Below are 17,636 nucleotides of genomic sequence, written 5' to 3' on the forward strand. Positions count from 1 at the left end.
AGCCAAAGGGCATGAATTTGATGTACAAAACAAAATAAAATTTTAAGCATCTCTTGAAACCAACATCTGCTTTACCACGGAATACAATATCTTAGAATAAATAACCCACTAGAAACATTTGTACTGTTATTTTCCAATGTTATCCTATATGTAGTTTGCAGAAGCTATTATGGGAAAATTACTTGGGTATGTGAAGCTTGTATTTTTTTTAAGAGCAGCAAAATTACTTCATGTTTCTTATAATGTAAAGATTTTTTTGTTAAACTACATGACGGTAAAATCTTTGAAGTATTTATTGCTGAACAGCATGATAGCAAAGTTCACCTGCTAGTTTTAAAGAATTGATGCCTATTAGATACGTTTAATAGTTCAAGAAACATTTGAAATAATGTGTACTATGAAAAACCTGGGACAAACGGCATCAAAGAACAGCCTGAAAAGTGGATGCACCTCTCATTTGGCTGCGTTCGCTCCTGCTATGTATGAATGCATTCTTCATTCAGACAAGTCTCATACTCTATTGTATAATTCCAAATAACTGTGACTTAATTCTACAGGTATGTAGGAGAATTTGTGAATGTAGGCAGTGTTTCACCTCTTCGGACTTTCAGGGTATTGAGAGCTTTAAAAACTATTTCAGTAATCCCAGGTAAGAAGCCCTGATCCTTACGTTTTGGCTCTCAGCTACAAGTGATTCTTTCTCTGTCTCTCTTTGTCCCTTTGACTGTTGTTTTTTTGCTGGTGTTTTGTCATTGTCTATGTGTGACTTTCCCTTGTTACAGATACATAACTGAATTTGTGGACCTGGGCAATGTCTCAGCCTTACGAACGTTCAGAGTACTGCGGGCGCTGAAAACAATCTCAGTCATTTCAGGTGAAAATCAGGTTGAACACTCCGGCTGCAGTTAAAGCCTACATGCCATTTCCAGTAGTAAACACAGTAATTACAAATGACTTAACCATAGACACTGATCAGGAAATGGAGGAATGTAGGGAATGTGACCTGTCAATAGAATACATTTTTCATGTGTTTTTCCAATACTCTTTTTGTGGGCAGAAGGAATTAGAGTGCCTCCCAAATTACAGACCTCATTGAGACAAGTGCTGCTGTAAGAACAGGGGTACGCAGCAGCTCGTGAATCACGTACGTAAAGTACTCATTCATGAACCATATGAAAGTGGCAACGAAACTCTTTTAAAGCCTTCGGATATTGATTTTTAAAAATGGAAGGTTAACGACCTCAAAATGCATATTCGTGCTTAAGAGCACATCGATAGAGTAATCTAAATCTGTGCTATGAGCTGAGGTTTCAAGACTGCAGGCATAGATAGCCTAATTTGTCATGGTGTTTACCCATTTGCATGTGACAGAAACATTGTTTAAATTTCAGACTCTGAAGAGGTCAGAAAATGTTTCATAGTTGATAGCAGTAGGTTCAGAATTTCATCAAATCGTATTTTCTCACATTTTTGAGGATATGATACCCCCCCCAAAAAAACCCAGTAATAAAAATCAGTGTTTTACTACAGATCTGGTAGTGAAAAAAGCTTTTTTCATAGCTTTTCATTTAATCTATTGCTATTTCTTAAAATAATAAATAATGTTTACTATTAAGTAATTTTTGCAGAGGTGAGTCCACTGAGGACTAACCATGTGACAATACTTTCTTGCCAAGCATTATCTATGGACAGGTCTCATTCAGCCTCAGTGTTTAACATCTCCAACCTGCATGACAAGGTAGAGAAGATAGCAAAACCCATGCATGGTAGATCCTATCGGTGATAATCCTGAATAGATGTTGGCAATTACATGTCAAAAATATTCAAACTGTCAAGAGAACCAGTCAGATTCTCGTGCACAGCTCTTCAAGATTAGAAAGGCTTTTCCACACATTATATCGCATGCATCTACACTAAAATATAAACTCAAACAAATTCTGTGGTGTAAGCTTATAGGGACACGTATTACAACTAATTGCCGCATTCACATGGAGTATAAGATAGAAATGGGAATTGTGGAATTGAGGTTTGAAGAAAACCTATGTATGGGTCTAGGGTTTACTGCCTCATTCCAACATTAATGACAATCAGTGGAATTACTGAAAGAGCAAGGTACTTTTCATTGAAAGTGTGTGTCAAAATACAGCTTTTAAAGAATATTTTAAGATGGCCATTCATTAGGGCTGGTATTGCTTGAAATCATTGCTATGTTAATTTTTTTCTTTTAAAAAAAAAGAGAGTAATCTATTAGCAGAAAGGTTTTTTTTTAAACTTTTCTCTATTTGGATTTCCATTGAGAAAGGATTTTTTTTTTCCTTGGGAAATAGAAAGTTGAGCATAGTTTTACAGATTAAGTGGGATAGATAGTAGTGGCTAATCAGACAGAAAAGGGGAGTTTCCTAGCTTCCTTTGCTAGCAATTTGAAGGCTAACTTGGAGGGACAGCCATCTCCAGGGGACACCGTTCACTTTCCATCTTGTCTCAGGTTTGAGCCTCTCAGAGCATAGCCTGTCAATTTTGCTGAGTTATATAAATATATAGCCATTTTCGGTTGTCCCGTATCGGAGTTGGAGCTGAAGGTTGTTTTACAGCAAATGATAAAATTTGGCTTGTTTTTTAGTGGGGGAAAAAAAAAGTGTTGCGATTCAGAAAAACTTTATTTAAAAACACACCCCAAAGCCTTCCAATGATACTAAACACCGAGTTGTTCCATTTGTTGGTTAATGGGGGCAGGTGGGGTGGGGGGTAGTATTATTTGAGTAATACATAATAAATCATATTTTCTTTTTTTCTTTCTATTTGATTAGGTTTTTGGTACCTGCATTTTTAGGTACCAGTAACTAAATTATTTGGTGACAGAACTGCACAAAGATACGCTAATAGAATATCTGGCCTTAGATTTTATTGTCAGTATTACCCATCCCCCCTCAGTATGTTTAAATTACAGATGTGGAGGGCTACGCATTGCCGTGGAAGACCTAGCTGCCTGTAAAAGACAGCTAAGGTTTCTTTTTAAGGTTAGCAGATAATTTGAGAGGAGTCGGTCCATTTTTCAGTTAGACATATATTTTAAAAGAAATATTGGGCATGATGCTGCCGTTTATTTGAGATCAGTCTGAGTTTTTAATGATAACATGGACTTATGCTGAGATGAAATATTTTTCCACAATAGGCTTAAAAATGAAAAGGTGATGAACAGTAATATCTTCCGTAAGATTTTTGAGTTCAGCTGCTAGAGGGAGGAGGAGGTGATTGTTATTTTTGCTTCCTCTTTTACATCTTAGGTGAAGAATGCTGAGATGTATTCTCTTTTGCAAATATCTAAGCTTTTCCTCGATAAAATTGATCACACTTTTCCATCAGGTAGTTATATTTGCACAAACAGACTTGGACTCAGCATGCTCAGGGAAATTGCTTACCGAAAGTAACGGGCCAAGTCCTCCATGGTGTAAGGCTTCTGTCCAGCAAAGCACTTAGAGGCTGGTTTTCAAAGGCATTCTGCTTCACTTGAAATCAATGAGTTTCACTATTGACTCCAGAGGGAGTCAGTAAAGCTAACAATTAGTGCTTTTAAAAATCTCACCTGCCTTTAATGCCTGGCTCTAAGTGCGCAAGCAGGCACAGGGGGGGTTAGGAGACACAGACTCACAGGTCTCAAGATCTCCTAAACTCTCAGGGTCCACTCCCCTGGCCTAAGGCTGTGTTTATTGTAGCTCAGACCTGGCATGATATTTATTTCCAGATTTCTAACAATCCTTCAAAGGTGGAGGTCTTGGTATCTTCCTGAAAAGTCTGTTCCAGCATCTCATTGCTTTCTCCATTAGAAGGTTTACCCTGGGAAGATGGGGTCAGATCCAGAGTCAGCAACACAAACATAAGCATCTACCAGCAGGCCATGTGCTTCCCTCTCGCTGGACATCTGGGGCTCAATTTTGTTGTCGTCATGCCAGTGCCTCCTGCTCCCCAGGGCCATGGATCACCTGCAGGTCCCATCTCTGAATCCAGACCCTTATCCAGCCTCATTCTTTCTTGGTGCATTATCAGCTCTTTATTTTTTACTTTAGAGCCACTGTGTAGGATGTCAGGTCAGTGCCTCACTCTCTGTGGCAGCCCTTAACACAGCACAGGACCTTCATGGATCCCCTCGTGGATCCCCCTGCACTAAAAACATCCATTTCTTTCTGTTTTCCAGATTTGCCCATGATATCAAGAGAAAGCAAGTGTTGTGCTGTAGCTGGATATCTGTTTATCCAGGCTCATTAAATGCAAAAAGTTTCCAATTCCTTCAGGTATCTCTTATGTTCAGGTGCTTAAAATTAGGTAAGATTTTCTCTACAGGAGCATAAAACCTGTACCTCTCAGTAATTTTATTTATTAATTAGCATCTTGCACATTGCCATGGCAACTGGATTCATTCATTTTCAAACTAGATAGGAACCATGTTCAGCAGCAGAACAACCCACTAAAGTCACTCATTTGTCTCCCATTACCAGCGTAGCCAAGTCCCAGTGTGCTCAGTAGGAACCTTTCCCATGACAGTAGGAGGGTCTCAAATCACAGTCCATCTGCACGGAAATCACCGAGGTTTTTGATAACTACCGACTGATGTAATATAAAGCCCTGAGGTATGCCCTTCTGTGCCTCCCCATCAAAAGCCTGCAAAATGCAGGCTGTTGTCACCGTCACCACCAGGATTTTGTGCAGTGCCTGTATCCAGAGAAGCTCCACTGCTCTTTCTGGAGCAGGCGTGTACATCACAGACATCTCACATAAAATGACAGGATACTGGCGAAAGGTGACCTTATAGCAAATTGGGCCGAGGCACTTTGGGGCCTGATCCAGCTCCCGTTTAAGTTAGTGTGAGTCTAAAGGCTATAAATAGTGTTGTGAATGTTATCCAGTACTTTACTGATCACCAGAAAAGGGCTTGGAGCACAAGAATTAAGACTGTGCGGAGGAGACTGACCCTTGTTCACTGACTTCGATCCCACTGAACCCCCCCTGCAGAGAGATAAATGTCATCCTTCTGGTGGGTGAATCACTTAACTCAAAAAGTGACTATCCTAGAGGTGAGAAATACATGGCATATTTGTGTTTTCTTTGGAGACTGGCCTGACAGACACATTTCTATGCAAAGATGGTCTACAGGGATGCTGACAACCATCCAAGTTTGCCAACATGCTATTACACTCTGCTTCCCTATGTCTGAGTGGCTAATGACAAAATAAATTCATCAAGGATGAGCCCTTCTCTCCCCACATGCACACGACTCATGCAGACATTTACAAGACACATACATATCCTCAGGAGAAGGAGTAGGCTAGGTGAAGATGATTGTGGTGTAAGTCACACTCCCTTTTTTTTTTTTTTTCCTGTTTTTCCTTTTACTCCCACCTTGTTTCCAGACTGTGCGTGAAAGTGTCTGATGTTCTGTAGGTGATTGCCAACATCTAGTATGGATGTCATACCGAATTATGCTAATACTTTCTCACATCTCCTAGAAGGAATGGATGGTGTTTTGGGATCTTGCCATTTCTCATTGTTTGGTGTTGCTTGCATTTTCTATGGCTTCTGATTTGCATTTGAAAACTGATTATTTTGTTAACCTCTGAATGTGGTAATTTCTACCTGCATTAACAGGAATGTTTGGGCCAAATCCTTCTTGCTTTCTGCAGATGTCAGGCTGCCTATACAGCACTCATTCCACTGATTTTGGATTTCATGGTGTTTTTCGTGTCGTGCAAGCAGGATTTGACCCAGAAATGTGGAAAGAATTCAGTGATTCAGGAAAAGCCTGTATCGATTACTTCACAGGGAGTAATCTATAGACCCATTGTCATTAACAGCTTTGGATCAGATCCTCAGTTCTTTCTGCATGCTGCCTGGTTTGATGTTTGACTTGCAAGAATTAAGTAAATGCCTTTAATGCCCCATAAATAGTATCTTCTATTAAGCTATATTGCAGTGCTCTCATTGGCACTATTTCAAAGGAGGATTATTTATCTAGAAGATTTAACAGTGCTCTAAATTTGAATACATCTAGCATTGCTTTTACAAAACATGGAATTGGTTCAGAGAAATGCAGAGCACCTGCAAGACGTTCTGGGTGTCCTTATTTCCCCTCAGCCTTTCCATTTATGAGACACAGAAAGTTTAAGTGAACAGTGATTTAACCACTTGCGTTAGCAGTGAGTTGTGTCAAGCAACTTGATGGACGCTACCTCATTTTCTGAGAAAATTTTGTTTTTAAAGGCTGAGAAAAAACAGTTAGACTGTAAGTATCCCACTCCTCAAATAGTTTTCCTGGAAAGTTTTAACAAAGGTCCAGGAGGCAAACTACAAGTTATTTTTAAATGGTCTTTAATTAAGAGCAATTGTATTACTAAAGCATTCTCTTCTTAAACCATTCAAAAGTCTGTGTGCTATTAAAACAACAAAAGAAGAAAAGAAGTAAAGGGGAAAGACATATTATAAAGAAATTATTTGTTACCTGCAAGGAATGAACTTGTAAAACTAATAGTATAGGATTACTGTTCTATTTAAAACCCCAGTGAGTAAAATGGGAAAAACATGTTTCTTGAAATGACCTTGAAATTAACAATGCTGGGGCCTGATTTTTAAAAACAGATAGTCGTTACTGGTGATTAGGATTTTGTAGGTCTTGTTTCCTAATATCCCTGTTTCACATTAGGACTGCCATTGTCTGTGCCCATGTAAGATTAATTACTGGGCTCCAAGCTCATATTTGTATTACAAACAAACAAATGTGCTACAGGGATTTCACAGAGGGTACCGCCATAAAAGAATTTGTAGTTTGGCTTTTTTCCCTTTCTTAAGACTGCGTTTGCATTTGGACTTCCCAGGGATCACCAGCTTCAGTGAAGGAACATCTGTGCCTTCAAAGGACAGCCAATGACGCAAATCTTCAAAAACATACCAGAACATTAGATAAAATAAAAAATAAATATTCCAGTGCATTTACAAATTTCTTTTTCTGCACCTCACTACTTGTTTAAGACCTGGTTGTCTTAAAGGTCTTACTGTGAAATGGTGAGACCCCAGGAAATTCTTCAGAATTGGCCTACAACTAAAGCTATTTCCAGGTTGGCTATAAAGTGCACCCAAGATTAGATTATCAGAAGAGCTATGTTTTTTATTTAGGCATCAAAATAGGTAGTCAAATCTACAGACAGGACTCAAAAGTTCAAAGCTTGCCTTTTTCTAGGTACCTGAATAAAATTGACCTAATCTATAAAACCTCTTTCTGGTGAGGAGTGCCAACAGCATGAAAATCCAGCTTTTGGCTGATGTTTGTACTGCAGTATTGTTTGTTTTATTTTTAAGTAGAGCGGGGAAGTGCTTAACCTCTCCCTCTTTACCATGCTTTAAAGAGGCAAATGAAGAATTTAGTGGAGGAAGGGGGGCTACTTACACCTGACGGGTCAGTTCCTTTTGGTTAAAAGGCCATTTTATAGATGTTAATATCTTTCACAGGTTAACCTAATGGCAATATCCCGTGCAGGTGTGGAATAATTTAGGTTGCTGGATACAGGGACTACTGGACCTGTTGGCCATTCTAGCAGCTCGTCCTCCTTTGAGAAACTATGATCACCCTTACTCTAACTGCTGAATTTTAAGCAAGACCAAAACCCCATTTCGCCTTCCTATGAGTCCTCAAGCACATTTTCATATTATTTTAAATTATACAGCACTAGCTCAGCCTTTGTGGCTGCCAAACTCTTGGGGTGGAATTCCAGGGAACTGAGATTTAATGTGTATGATCATATTCAGTGAGCAAATCGATGTGCTTCTGAGTATTGCCCAGGAGAATTCCTCCTGTTTCCTCTTTGCATTTTCTTTTTTCCATTTAACTCAGTTTCTCTTACTGCTGCCATGCTGGTGACACTGATTATCAGCAGCACTGATTACTACTTATCGAGTATTAATTAAATATAAATAGGAAAGAAACAACAAGATTGCTACCATTGTGCATCTGATATTAACGTACAACTACAGCACGCAAGTTTAGAAGGAAGGCCTTTCTTTTTCAGAAAGAGTGCTTTTCTGTCGTATTCATGTAATAGTCAATCAGCTCAAATAGTGCTGATCTCCAGGAACACTTCAAAAGCAAGCAATATTTTTTGAGAAAACAGTATAATTATTTATAGCTGTATATTTATAGAATAATAAACTGAAGCTAGTGAAAAAACACAGGAGAAGCTGATTTGTGTGACCCGAGCCTTTGGTGTTTGTAATAAGATGATTTATCTACATTGGCAGCAATAAAATGATTAACTTCGCCCAGGTATTGTTGGAGCCTCAGGTTCGTTTACTCAAATAGTTTCCACTGGGCTTATTTGATTGCCCATATTATTTAGTTTATTTCTAATCCCAAATTTTTGTTGTCTTAAGCAAATTAATTGGAGGCAGAGGAATTATTCATATGAGGTCAGCAGACTGGATTTGGCACTGAAATATGTAAAATAATCATGGAATAAAAAACATTTCCATACCTTTTCATCTGTTTGTGTGAGGGATAAAGTTATCAGAATCACCTGAGTGATTTAAAACTAATTCACATTCTCAAAATTCAGTGGGATTTAGGCTTTACAGCCTTTACTGTAGCTCCATGAAGATATAAAAAACATTTTGTATTCTTTATCCATGAATATTTTTGTATCTCACTGCTCCTCCATCCAGTTCTTTCCCTCTGTTTTTAAATCAGTGTTTGTGTAAGAGTAATACCAAGACCTTCTTTCCAGACAAAAGTAGACCAAACGAAACATTCATGGGGATCATCTCTCGTTTCTGCTGCCCAGTTACAAACACGTAATAGAAACCCTTCCGATTTTCCCTTTCCATGGAGAATTTCATCATGAAAAGTAGCTATCTGCAGACATGTTTCAGCCTCTCAGTCTATAAACTCTTGGCTTTTATCTTCCTAGGGCTGAAGACCATTGTAGGTGCACTTATCCAGTCTGTTAAGAAACTTGCTGATGTGATGATCCTGACCGTTTTCTGCTTGAGTGTCTTTGCCCTCATAGGCCTCCAGCTCTTCATGGGCAACTTGCGACACAAGTGTGTCAGGGACTACACCAAGTTTAACTCCACCAATGGCACATTGTACTTGGATGGTAGGATGTGGAACACCTCAGAGGAATTTCTTAGTGATCCAGGTAAGCTCTTCTTTACCTTGTTGTCTGGGTTTTGGTTGGCTGGTTTTGTTATTTATCGTGTTGACCAAAATGTGTAAGTGAAGCAGCAAATGCACCATTACGTGACTACTGGCTCTTCAGGATGTTGATGTGGTTTCAAAAGACATAGGTAGCTTTTTCTGATCTCTGTGGTGCCTTCACAGGTCAGGCTGAAAGTATTTCTGGTGCTTTCCTGTGATACATATTAAGGTCCTTGCTGCATCATTCATGATTTTCAAAGTTTTAAGGAGTCTCATGATATTTTTCTTAAAGCTCCCTTTCCTGGAAATAGTAATTACATGAAAATTTCAGCTCTGTGCGTGGGCATGGTTTGCACGCTGTTCCTTTAACACAATTTATAGCTCTTGCATTTTCTAGCAAAACTCAAAATTTGAATGAAGTGTCTTAAAAAATCAAAAAGCAAAGCAAAACAATTCAGTATTTATTAATCTGAAAAATCCCAAGAACATTTTTTAAAGGAAATGTTATGCTATTAGGGCCCTAACTCATTATCTAGGTTGGGCCATCCTGTGGTATCTGGCGCTCTGATGTTTGTTATCAAAAGGCTTGTTTTCTAGGCCAAAGCAATTTTTAATACTTTACAGTCTGCTATACTTTGAATTACAATGAAATAGGTTCATTGAACTAATTGATTAACATCTTAAAAAAATAAGCATTTTGTGCAAGTAAACTTCAAATTGTAAACAAGCGGCCCAGCTGTTGCTGCTCCAAAACTCTCTGAGTCACTGGAGGACCCACACCAGTTGCACTGGACATGGACTCACATCCAAAACAATTCAAAGATGCTCCTGAGGGGAAGGAAGCAGCCAGACTGACGTGTATTTTGTAGGAACTTATGACCAGTGACCTTTGGTATTTTATTTATATTGAAGGGAAGAATGAACCACATAGTCAACCCATTACCTAGAAATGTGGTTGGTTGGAGGTGTGATAGAGTCATGGGGTAGCTCTGCTCTGACTGTGTGGACCCTGCAGTCCTGTATCTCCAGCCATCTGCTCTATAAAAACCCTGTGCCTGACTCCTGGAAGTTGCCTGGCTTGACCCAGGGCTTTGTTGAAGACCTGGCACAAGGTTGCCTCCAACTCCTGCTGGCTCCTCAGCATTGTACACCTCTTCAGCCAGGCTACATGGCTCAGGGATTGGGCCAAGGGCAGTCCCACCATTCTCCACTGGTGACTTCTGCCTTCCTGCTCAATTCCTCTGCCTGCAGCCTGAGCAGCCCTGGAAGCAGTGGTGTTAGAAAAGTATCATTCGAGGAATAAAAAGCTCACCACTGGTGTCTTTAGGCGTGATGTGGTTGATGCAGCATTAAGGAAGGGCAGTCCACAAAGCTCTGCCTGAATGAGGGTTGTCTTTGGGGCTAACCCTGACCTTCATGTTACATGTCCTCTCTATGTCCCTGTGTCAGAGCCTCTTGTCATCTGAAAGGGGAAAAAGCTTTATGCCAGAGCTAAAAATCCATTCTAGATCTGTGCTGGCTGGTGATGAGCCTGCTGACATGTTTTCCCAGCCATGCTCTCCATGCTTCCAGCTTGGAGATGAGTGCTCATGGAGCTAGTAAAGATCTCCGTGTACCTTTGGTGGATTAAAGCACTTTACAGCTCATTCACCCACAGATGACTGACAGCACTGTGAGGTGCTGCTCTCCCTCTCTCACAGAGGCATTGAGAGATAAAATAAATGATGGCTGGAAGTATAAAGCCCTGCAATAAGGGTGAAGGGATGAAATGGAGCTGTGGAGATAGTCTGGCCCTCTGGAAATGGAAGTAGGGTAAATGTACCACTGAAGAGTCTATTAAAAATACAGTTAATGTCAGGGCCAGCTGCAGCATTGCTTTAAATGGGAGGAATTATACATCTGCTCCAGCATACCATGAGCAAGTTTTTTTGTGTGGTCCAGATATGGGGAGGAGGGGAGATGCTCCCATAAATCCATTTAGTAAATCCAGTTACGGTTAATATGGTCATGAAAATATAGTTTTTATCACTGAAGGAGATTTACCTATTACAAAGATTATCAACTCGGTGAGATAATGGATTAAAGTGAATTAAAGTTTGACCATGTGGTATTAATAGAGTAATAATAATATCAATGAATGCTTTCATGTTTTCATAATATCTGAAAATAAGGACACGGTGCATTATGGCAAACAGCCGTCAGTTATGGTGGATGCACAAAAATTATTTAAATAGTTGAAGTGTTGAGTCAATGCAGCAGGCCACTGAAGAACTAGAAGAAAAGTAGATTTATAGGAAAAGTGTACTGACCTCTGAATAAGAATAATGAAGTGTTCTTCGAAATGCTGGAGAAGATGGCTTAGCTATTAGGCTGGGGAGAACAGTATTAAGTAGGATTTTCATTTAGTGTTGACTATTGCACTAAAGCAATTCAAAAATGGAAGGACTGGCTCATTTTGTAACTAGATGAGATAGTGTTTTATATTTCATTTTGCATAAGCATTATGGTGAAATGAAGTGACTGTTTCGCAGAGTAGTACTGACCATAATTTAATAACAGTCCGAATTTCAAGTACTGAAGGGAATTAGGCAATACATACAGTTAGATTAAAGTGTAGGCAGACCAAATTAGATAAAAAGAGGAATATATTAAGAAATGGAGTAGTGTCAGTGTTTATTCTGAAGAAGAACTAGAGAAGAAAATTGGCCAACATGTTGAGATAGAGTTCACTTGAAGGGAGCACAGACAATTAGAAAAGCTCTTTGGAGATTTTGAAACCAACGTGGCTGAGTCACTTAGTTTGGAGCAGGGATGCTAACCTAAAAAAAAGAAAACAGAACCCTGAAGTACTGTCAGAGATTCACAATAATACGTTCTTTAAAAAAGGGATGTAAAGAAATAAAGGTGTAAAAAACACTCAGAAGCAACATTGGAAAAATGAATTAATTCTGTTCATCAGGACACCAAAATAGAGAGTCAAAACAGGCTGATATGCCAATTCTGCTCTTCTTGGAAATTCAAAGTTTGCTTTGGATTCTTTGAGGGAGTTTTAATGTTTTAAAGGACAGCAGGGAGCCTCTGAAATGCCATTGGCCTCCTCTTGTGCCTTTGAACCTTTTTTGCATGAATGGAAAAAAAAAAGAGTGAAACCCTAAAAAGGATAATACAGTGAAGAATTGCCTGGTGCTGCAGAGGAAATAGCTGAGACACTTAGTCATGATGTGCAAAGAAAGATAAGAACTCGGGTTTTCAGTCTTTCTGAGCCCTTTTTAGCTTGAGATAACTGTGCCACAGGCACTTGGTACAGGAGACATTTTGGTTGTGTAGAAGGCCTGGAATAGTTTCAGCTCTGCTTTTTTACTTAAAAATTACTTGATATCTGGACTTAATTGTATCCTCTTTCCTTAGCTCCTATCAGCCCTCAGGCAAGGAATTTTTTCTCATCGGCCTTCTCAATCCTTTTGATTTTATAGCTGGGGAAAAAAGTCAGTTTATAAACTTTGTTTGCATCATCATTGGCTTAACCACAATTACATGGTGACACTTGATTTTTGGGTGATCCTTAGGAAATAACCACCGTGCTCCCGGGGTTCAGGAACTCCTTCCCTTAGCTACACGCTCAAGACTCACAAGTACTTTCCTGCTCTCCCACTGTGGTCGCCACGACTGTCTTGGGTGATGGTGCTCCCCCTGTTCCTGCCTCCGCCACCGGTAGAGGCAGCGTGCCAGCACTAGGACTGGTGGTGGCAGGAATTCTGCTGGCAAAAGAAAAAAATTTTTTTTTCCTAAATTGGAAAAAAAGAAGAAAAAATATTGGTCCATTCCTGTGCATGATAGATCCATAAGCAGCCAGCTCCCCCCACCTCCCTTTTCAGGCCTTTGGCTGTTATTTCATCTTTCCTGCATGCACTTGCCAATCCTACGCTACAAGGCTGCTAGTGTTGTTGAGAACTGTTGGGTTCTCTCCTCCTGCTGTACATCTGCCATGAGCCAATCATATATGCTGAATCCCATCAGGATTACAAATTTCCTACCTATCCCCTCAATGTTTTGCTTGCTTTTTCCATCATTGCAATAGCTCCTGCAGCTGGAGGAAGTGCCAGGTAACTTGGGAAGCAAGGGACAGAGCCCTTAGCATGGGGATTCAGTGGGAAAATTCAGGCTGCGAGATCTCTTCCATTTAGCTTCACTAATCACTAAGTCCTAGCATACAAAAGTGACATTGAATATTCCTGATCAGACTGTCAAGAAGCAGACTTTCTTGGCATTGTCATTAAAAGCTTAATACTGTTAAAGAAACTTCATCTGAGCTACCGCAGGTGCCTCTGGTGTCTCAGCTAAGTTCCTGGGCACAGCAGTCGTGGGAAGGTGAGCTTCCTGCTTAGTCTCTCTTCAACTCACATTGGAGATGCAGGTCTGAAATCTGCCTTTTGGTGGGCAACATCTGTCTCATGATGAACAGGAGGATTTTTCTATTCTTCCCATCCATTTAAACGACTCTAGGTCTTCATAATTTACACACCAACCTCTAAGAAGGCGGCTTATCAGAAAAGTTATTCCAGTCTGGTTTTGCCATCCATGAGTAATGCTTACCACTGCAAACTTAGGAAGGGGGAAAAGGAAGATTAAAGCAGAAGTAGCTCATCAGGTCTCCCAGCCTCCTCCAAAGGACTATTCTTTGCCTGTATGAATGGAGTGTGCATTGGGGGAACAGTTGAGCATTAGGTAGAATCAAGCTAAAAAAATTTCGATGCCAAGTGCAGGTGGTGAAGTTAAAAGGGAGGCACAGGTTGTTCATCTGGGAAATGACTACTGGTAAGTAACTACTTTCCTACCTGCCATTCTACATGTAGTAAGGGACTGCAATCAATAAGCCCAAGGAGGAATTTTTGTTTTAGACATTGATAATAACAAACCAGGGAATCTGAGGGTGTAGGTACAGCAGTGCCATGTAGAAAGATGAAATAAAGGGGGGGAAAAAGTGTAAAATAGTGATAGTTTACATCCACAGTGTTATGAACATTCTGAGATCAATATATCAATATGAAAGTTCTTGAGCTGTCCGTTATATTTAGGAGACCTAATAATGCAGAAATACCAGCTGATAGAAAGACTGCAAGCTTAATTCCAGTATTTGTAAAGGTTTCTAGGAAAGCAGCTGCAAATAGTGTGCTTGAAAGCCTGTCTTAGGTTGTGGTGTTTAAATTAAAGATGTATTTGATGAAGTGAAGCTTTATGAATGTGTGAGTTAGTGGACTGAAAGCTATATGTTGTCCAATATGTCACTGGCTTAGAGAGAGAAAAGATGTACCAATGGACTGAGTGTAGCTGGTTCACATGGCTGATGATTGTAGAATTTTTAATGTCATTTATGTGTTCCATTACTAAAATGGATTATTGACTAGTCAGTAAGCAGTAAGTAGAAATCTGAGTTTAAATAGTGTGTTCTTTTGTAGAGCAGGGCTCAGTGTAAGTGCTAAATGCATGAGAAAAAACACTTAAGAAAAAAGCCTTAAAATTTTCATAAAATTATTATAATATCACTTATGAGATGATAGTCTCAAACCCCAGTATTTTCTTTTTCTTTAAACTAAATACCCTACTTAAGACACTCTGAAAAGGTGTTGTTTTCAAAGTGTTCTGTATATGTTTTCTTTTAAAATCAGTATCTTGTAAGGTAAAATAAACCCCTGTAATTTCTTTTAGATAATCCTGTCCAAGCAACTGAAATAATAATAAAAAAATAATAATAAAAAAGAATGTTTAAGCTTTATTAACCTTTTACTTGGAAGAATCAACTGCTATTTTTATAACTTAGAAGAGGGCTGAAAAGGGTTGTTATTTTTTTCTTGCAGACTAGTTTCTGGCATTCATTTCATGGCAGTGATTTTTCTCTTCTGAAGTCAAACTGTGTAGTTACAAAAGGTCTTGGAGGTGGGGGGGCTGGGGGGGTGGGAGGCGGGGGAAGCTTTAATTAAGAAGAAAAAGTCCAGATAAATATAAATGTAATATCTGTTTTGTCATCTCCAGTCAGACCTGGAAGACTTATGGTTGCTTCAGGTTCTATATTTAGAAAGATGCATAAAATACATGAAGTTTACGTCCTTATTTTAGGTACCTAGTCTTTGCAGCTCCCAATTACATACAACAATGTGATGGGAGTGATTCAGAGAAGGAACTTTCTGAGGTGGTCTGTGGAGGAACATGGTTCATTTTCCATCCTTTAATCATAGTAGGCAGCCTGGGGAGGTGGTCCAACAAAACCAGCCACGTTAGATGCCAAAGGCTGAGGAAGGTGAGCACTTGTCATAGATGATCTCTGCTTGCAAAGCAACTGGCTGAACATTGATGCGATACCCATCGAAATCATGGTCTTCCTGTGTGCTTGAGAAGGGACCACAGGCTTGTGGGAGTCAACTGGTCTTGTGTGTGGTGTGGATGCAATCAGAGCCAGTCTGACTGCTCAGAGCTGATAAATCAGAAGCAGTTCCAGACCAATGGGAAATCATTCTGGAGCCTTTACACATCCTCCTCTTTGATGTTCTAGGTGTAATGCACTGTTGAAATAAACGGGCATGGATGCTGAGGCATATATCTGTGAATATATAGAAATATATGTGTGTATGCACATGTATCTTCTCTAAGCTCTGTGCCTGATTGTTAGCTCCACCTGACAAATTGCTTCAGTTTTGCTTTCAGAACCACTGAAACAGAACTGTATGAACAGATATTCTTAAACTGTATGACAACTGTATAGAAAGTAATGATGTCCAAGTCAGATAACAAATGGAGCAAGTTTGGGGCGAGCTGGAGTGTTGAGGTGTTGTCTGAGGTGGTAATAGAAGACAGTGGATGTTTAATGAGTAATTATGGAGATGGGAGGAAAGAGGGAAGCAATACATCAAGTTGAGACTGGAATAGGTGTTTTATTATGCATGATTGTGTATGAACCAATGATTAAGACAAAGAACCTCTCTGGGCTTTCAGGCTGTGCTTGTCAGCATGGAATCTAGTCATGTTACTCCACTGCTAACTATAAATATTGTGGCTTTTTTCAGGTGCTGTGGATCTTTTGATAAATACCTTCATAAATGCTCAAGCCTTAATTTTCTGATGCGTTATTAACACGGGTATTGTATCTGTGCACTTTAATGTTTTAAGCTAAATAGTACAAGGAAGGCTGAGCAAAAGAAGTACAAGGATCAAAAAAACATAGGAATTGGTACTGTTGTATCCAACACAGTCTCTTCCCAAACATTCAGTAAGATTTTTTTTTTTTTTTTTTGGCCTTGTGGTGAAAGAGTAAATTCTTATTTTGTAACAGTTTGTAAAACAGGAAGATTTGTCCCCCAGGTACATTTTTTTTGCCCTCATCACCACATTTACTGCTCATAGAAAGGAAAGAACTACTAGAGGAAAGATGTGTCACAAAAGATTCAGATGGAACATTTTCAGACTTTTCCAGCACCTTCGAATTGTTCATAAACTCCCAAACTAAAATACCACTTGACTTGCACGGTGATGTGCATTTGAAAGGATCTCGTCTGTGCCCTTTGCAGCCTGTCCATGGACTTCTGCTTGCTCTGGGTTCAGCAATAACATGCCTTGCAAAGGCAAGAGGTAGCTTTCACTTTTAACACGGAACAGTCAGTCCAGGTGCACTGTGAGCCCACCAGCAGAGAACAGCTTGCATTGCTGCTTTCCCTTATTGCACTGGTTCTAAGGAATAAGTAAAGAAATATTTTCTCCTGATACTTTTTATCAATGCTGAATTCACCCAAGTGAGGTGGAGATGAGATATGGGGAATTGCCAGGCTCAGTCTGGCCTTGGTGTACCCACAGCAGCACCTGTCTGTGGCACTCAGAGCAGCCCCATGTGTTCCAGAAGAAATTAGTAAACCCTGAAGTATAGATATTTTTCTATTTTTTTATTAGCATTAACTATTATAACTCTGGATATCCATATCTAGATAAGCAACAGAACTCTCTTTGAATGTTTTGACCACAGGGGCAGCCTGTGGCAGTAACTTCAGCAGTTGAAATCACAACTGTAGTGAAAAATATTTCCTTTATCTTTAGTTTTGAAAATATTTTCTCTTTTTTTTTTCCCTGTTTCCCCCCTTCATTTTCTTAGGGCAAAAAACATTGTTATCATGTTCTGTGACTGTGAGCACACAAAGCTCCCTGTTCTCATTTTCCAGAAAACATGCTTCTTTTTTTTTTCTGTTTTCTAAAACATGCTTTTTCGTCTTTTCTAAGACAAAAGATTTCCATTCTTCCAATTGTTCGTCTTATTAAAATTTTCCCAGTCATTCTTATTACCTGCTTCTCAGTACCCTCCAGTCCAGCAGTTACCCTGTTGAAAGCAATGTTGTGGTCTGTCTTCTGCATCACAGAATCACTTAGGCTGGAAAAGACTTTAGGATCATTGAGTTCAACCATTAACCCAGCACTGCCAAGT

General features: G+C 39.5%; 1 protein-coding gene across 5 annotated transcripts in view; it reads left to right on the forward strand.

Annotated features, from left to right (window-relative positions):
- LOC308063652 (sodium channel protein type 5 subunit alpha-like) overlaps positions 1 to 17,636 on the forward strand; it is a 224,945-nt gene that overhangs the window by 61,962 nt on the left and 145,347 nt on the right. For all 5 annotated transcript variants that reach the window (XM_080386919.1, XM_080386920.1, XM_080386921.1 and 2 more), the window contains 2 exons: positions 783 to 874; positions 8,946 to 9,176. In XM_080386919.1, the coding sequence (XP_080243045.1) occupies positions 783 to 874; positions 8,946 to 9,176 (323 nt within the window). The remainder of the gene's footprint in view (positions 1 to 782; positions 875 to 8,945; positions 9,177 to 17,636) is intronic.

The sequence above is a fragment of the Falco punctatus genome, assembly GCF_963210335.1.
Source record: "Falco punctatus genome assembly, chromosome: 4".
Classification (NCBI taxonomy): domain Eukaryota; kingdom Metazoa; phylum Chordata; class Aves; order Falconiformes; family Falconidae; genus Falco; species Falco punctatus.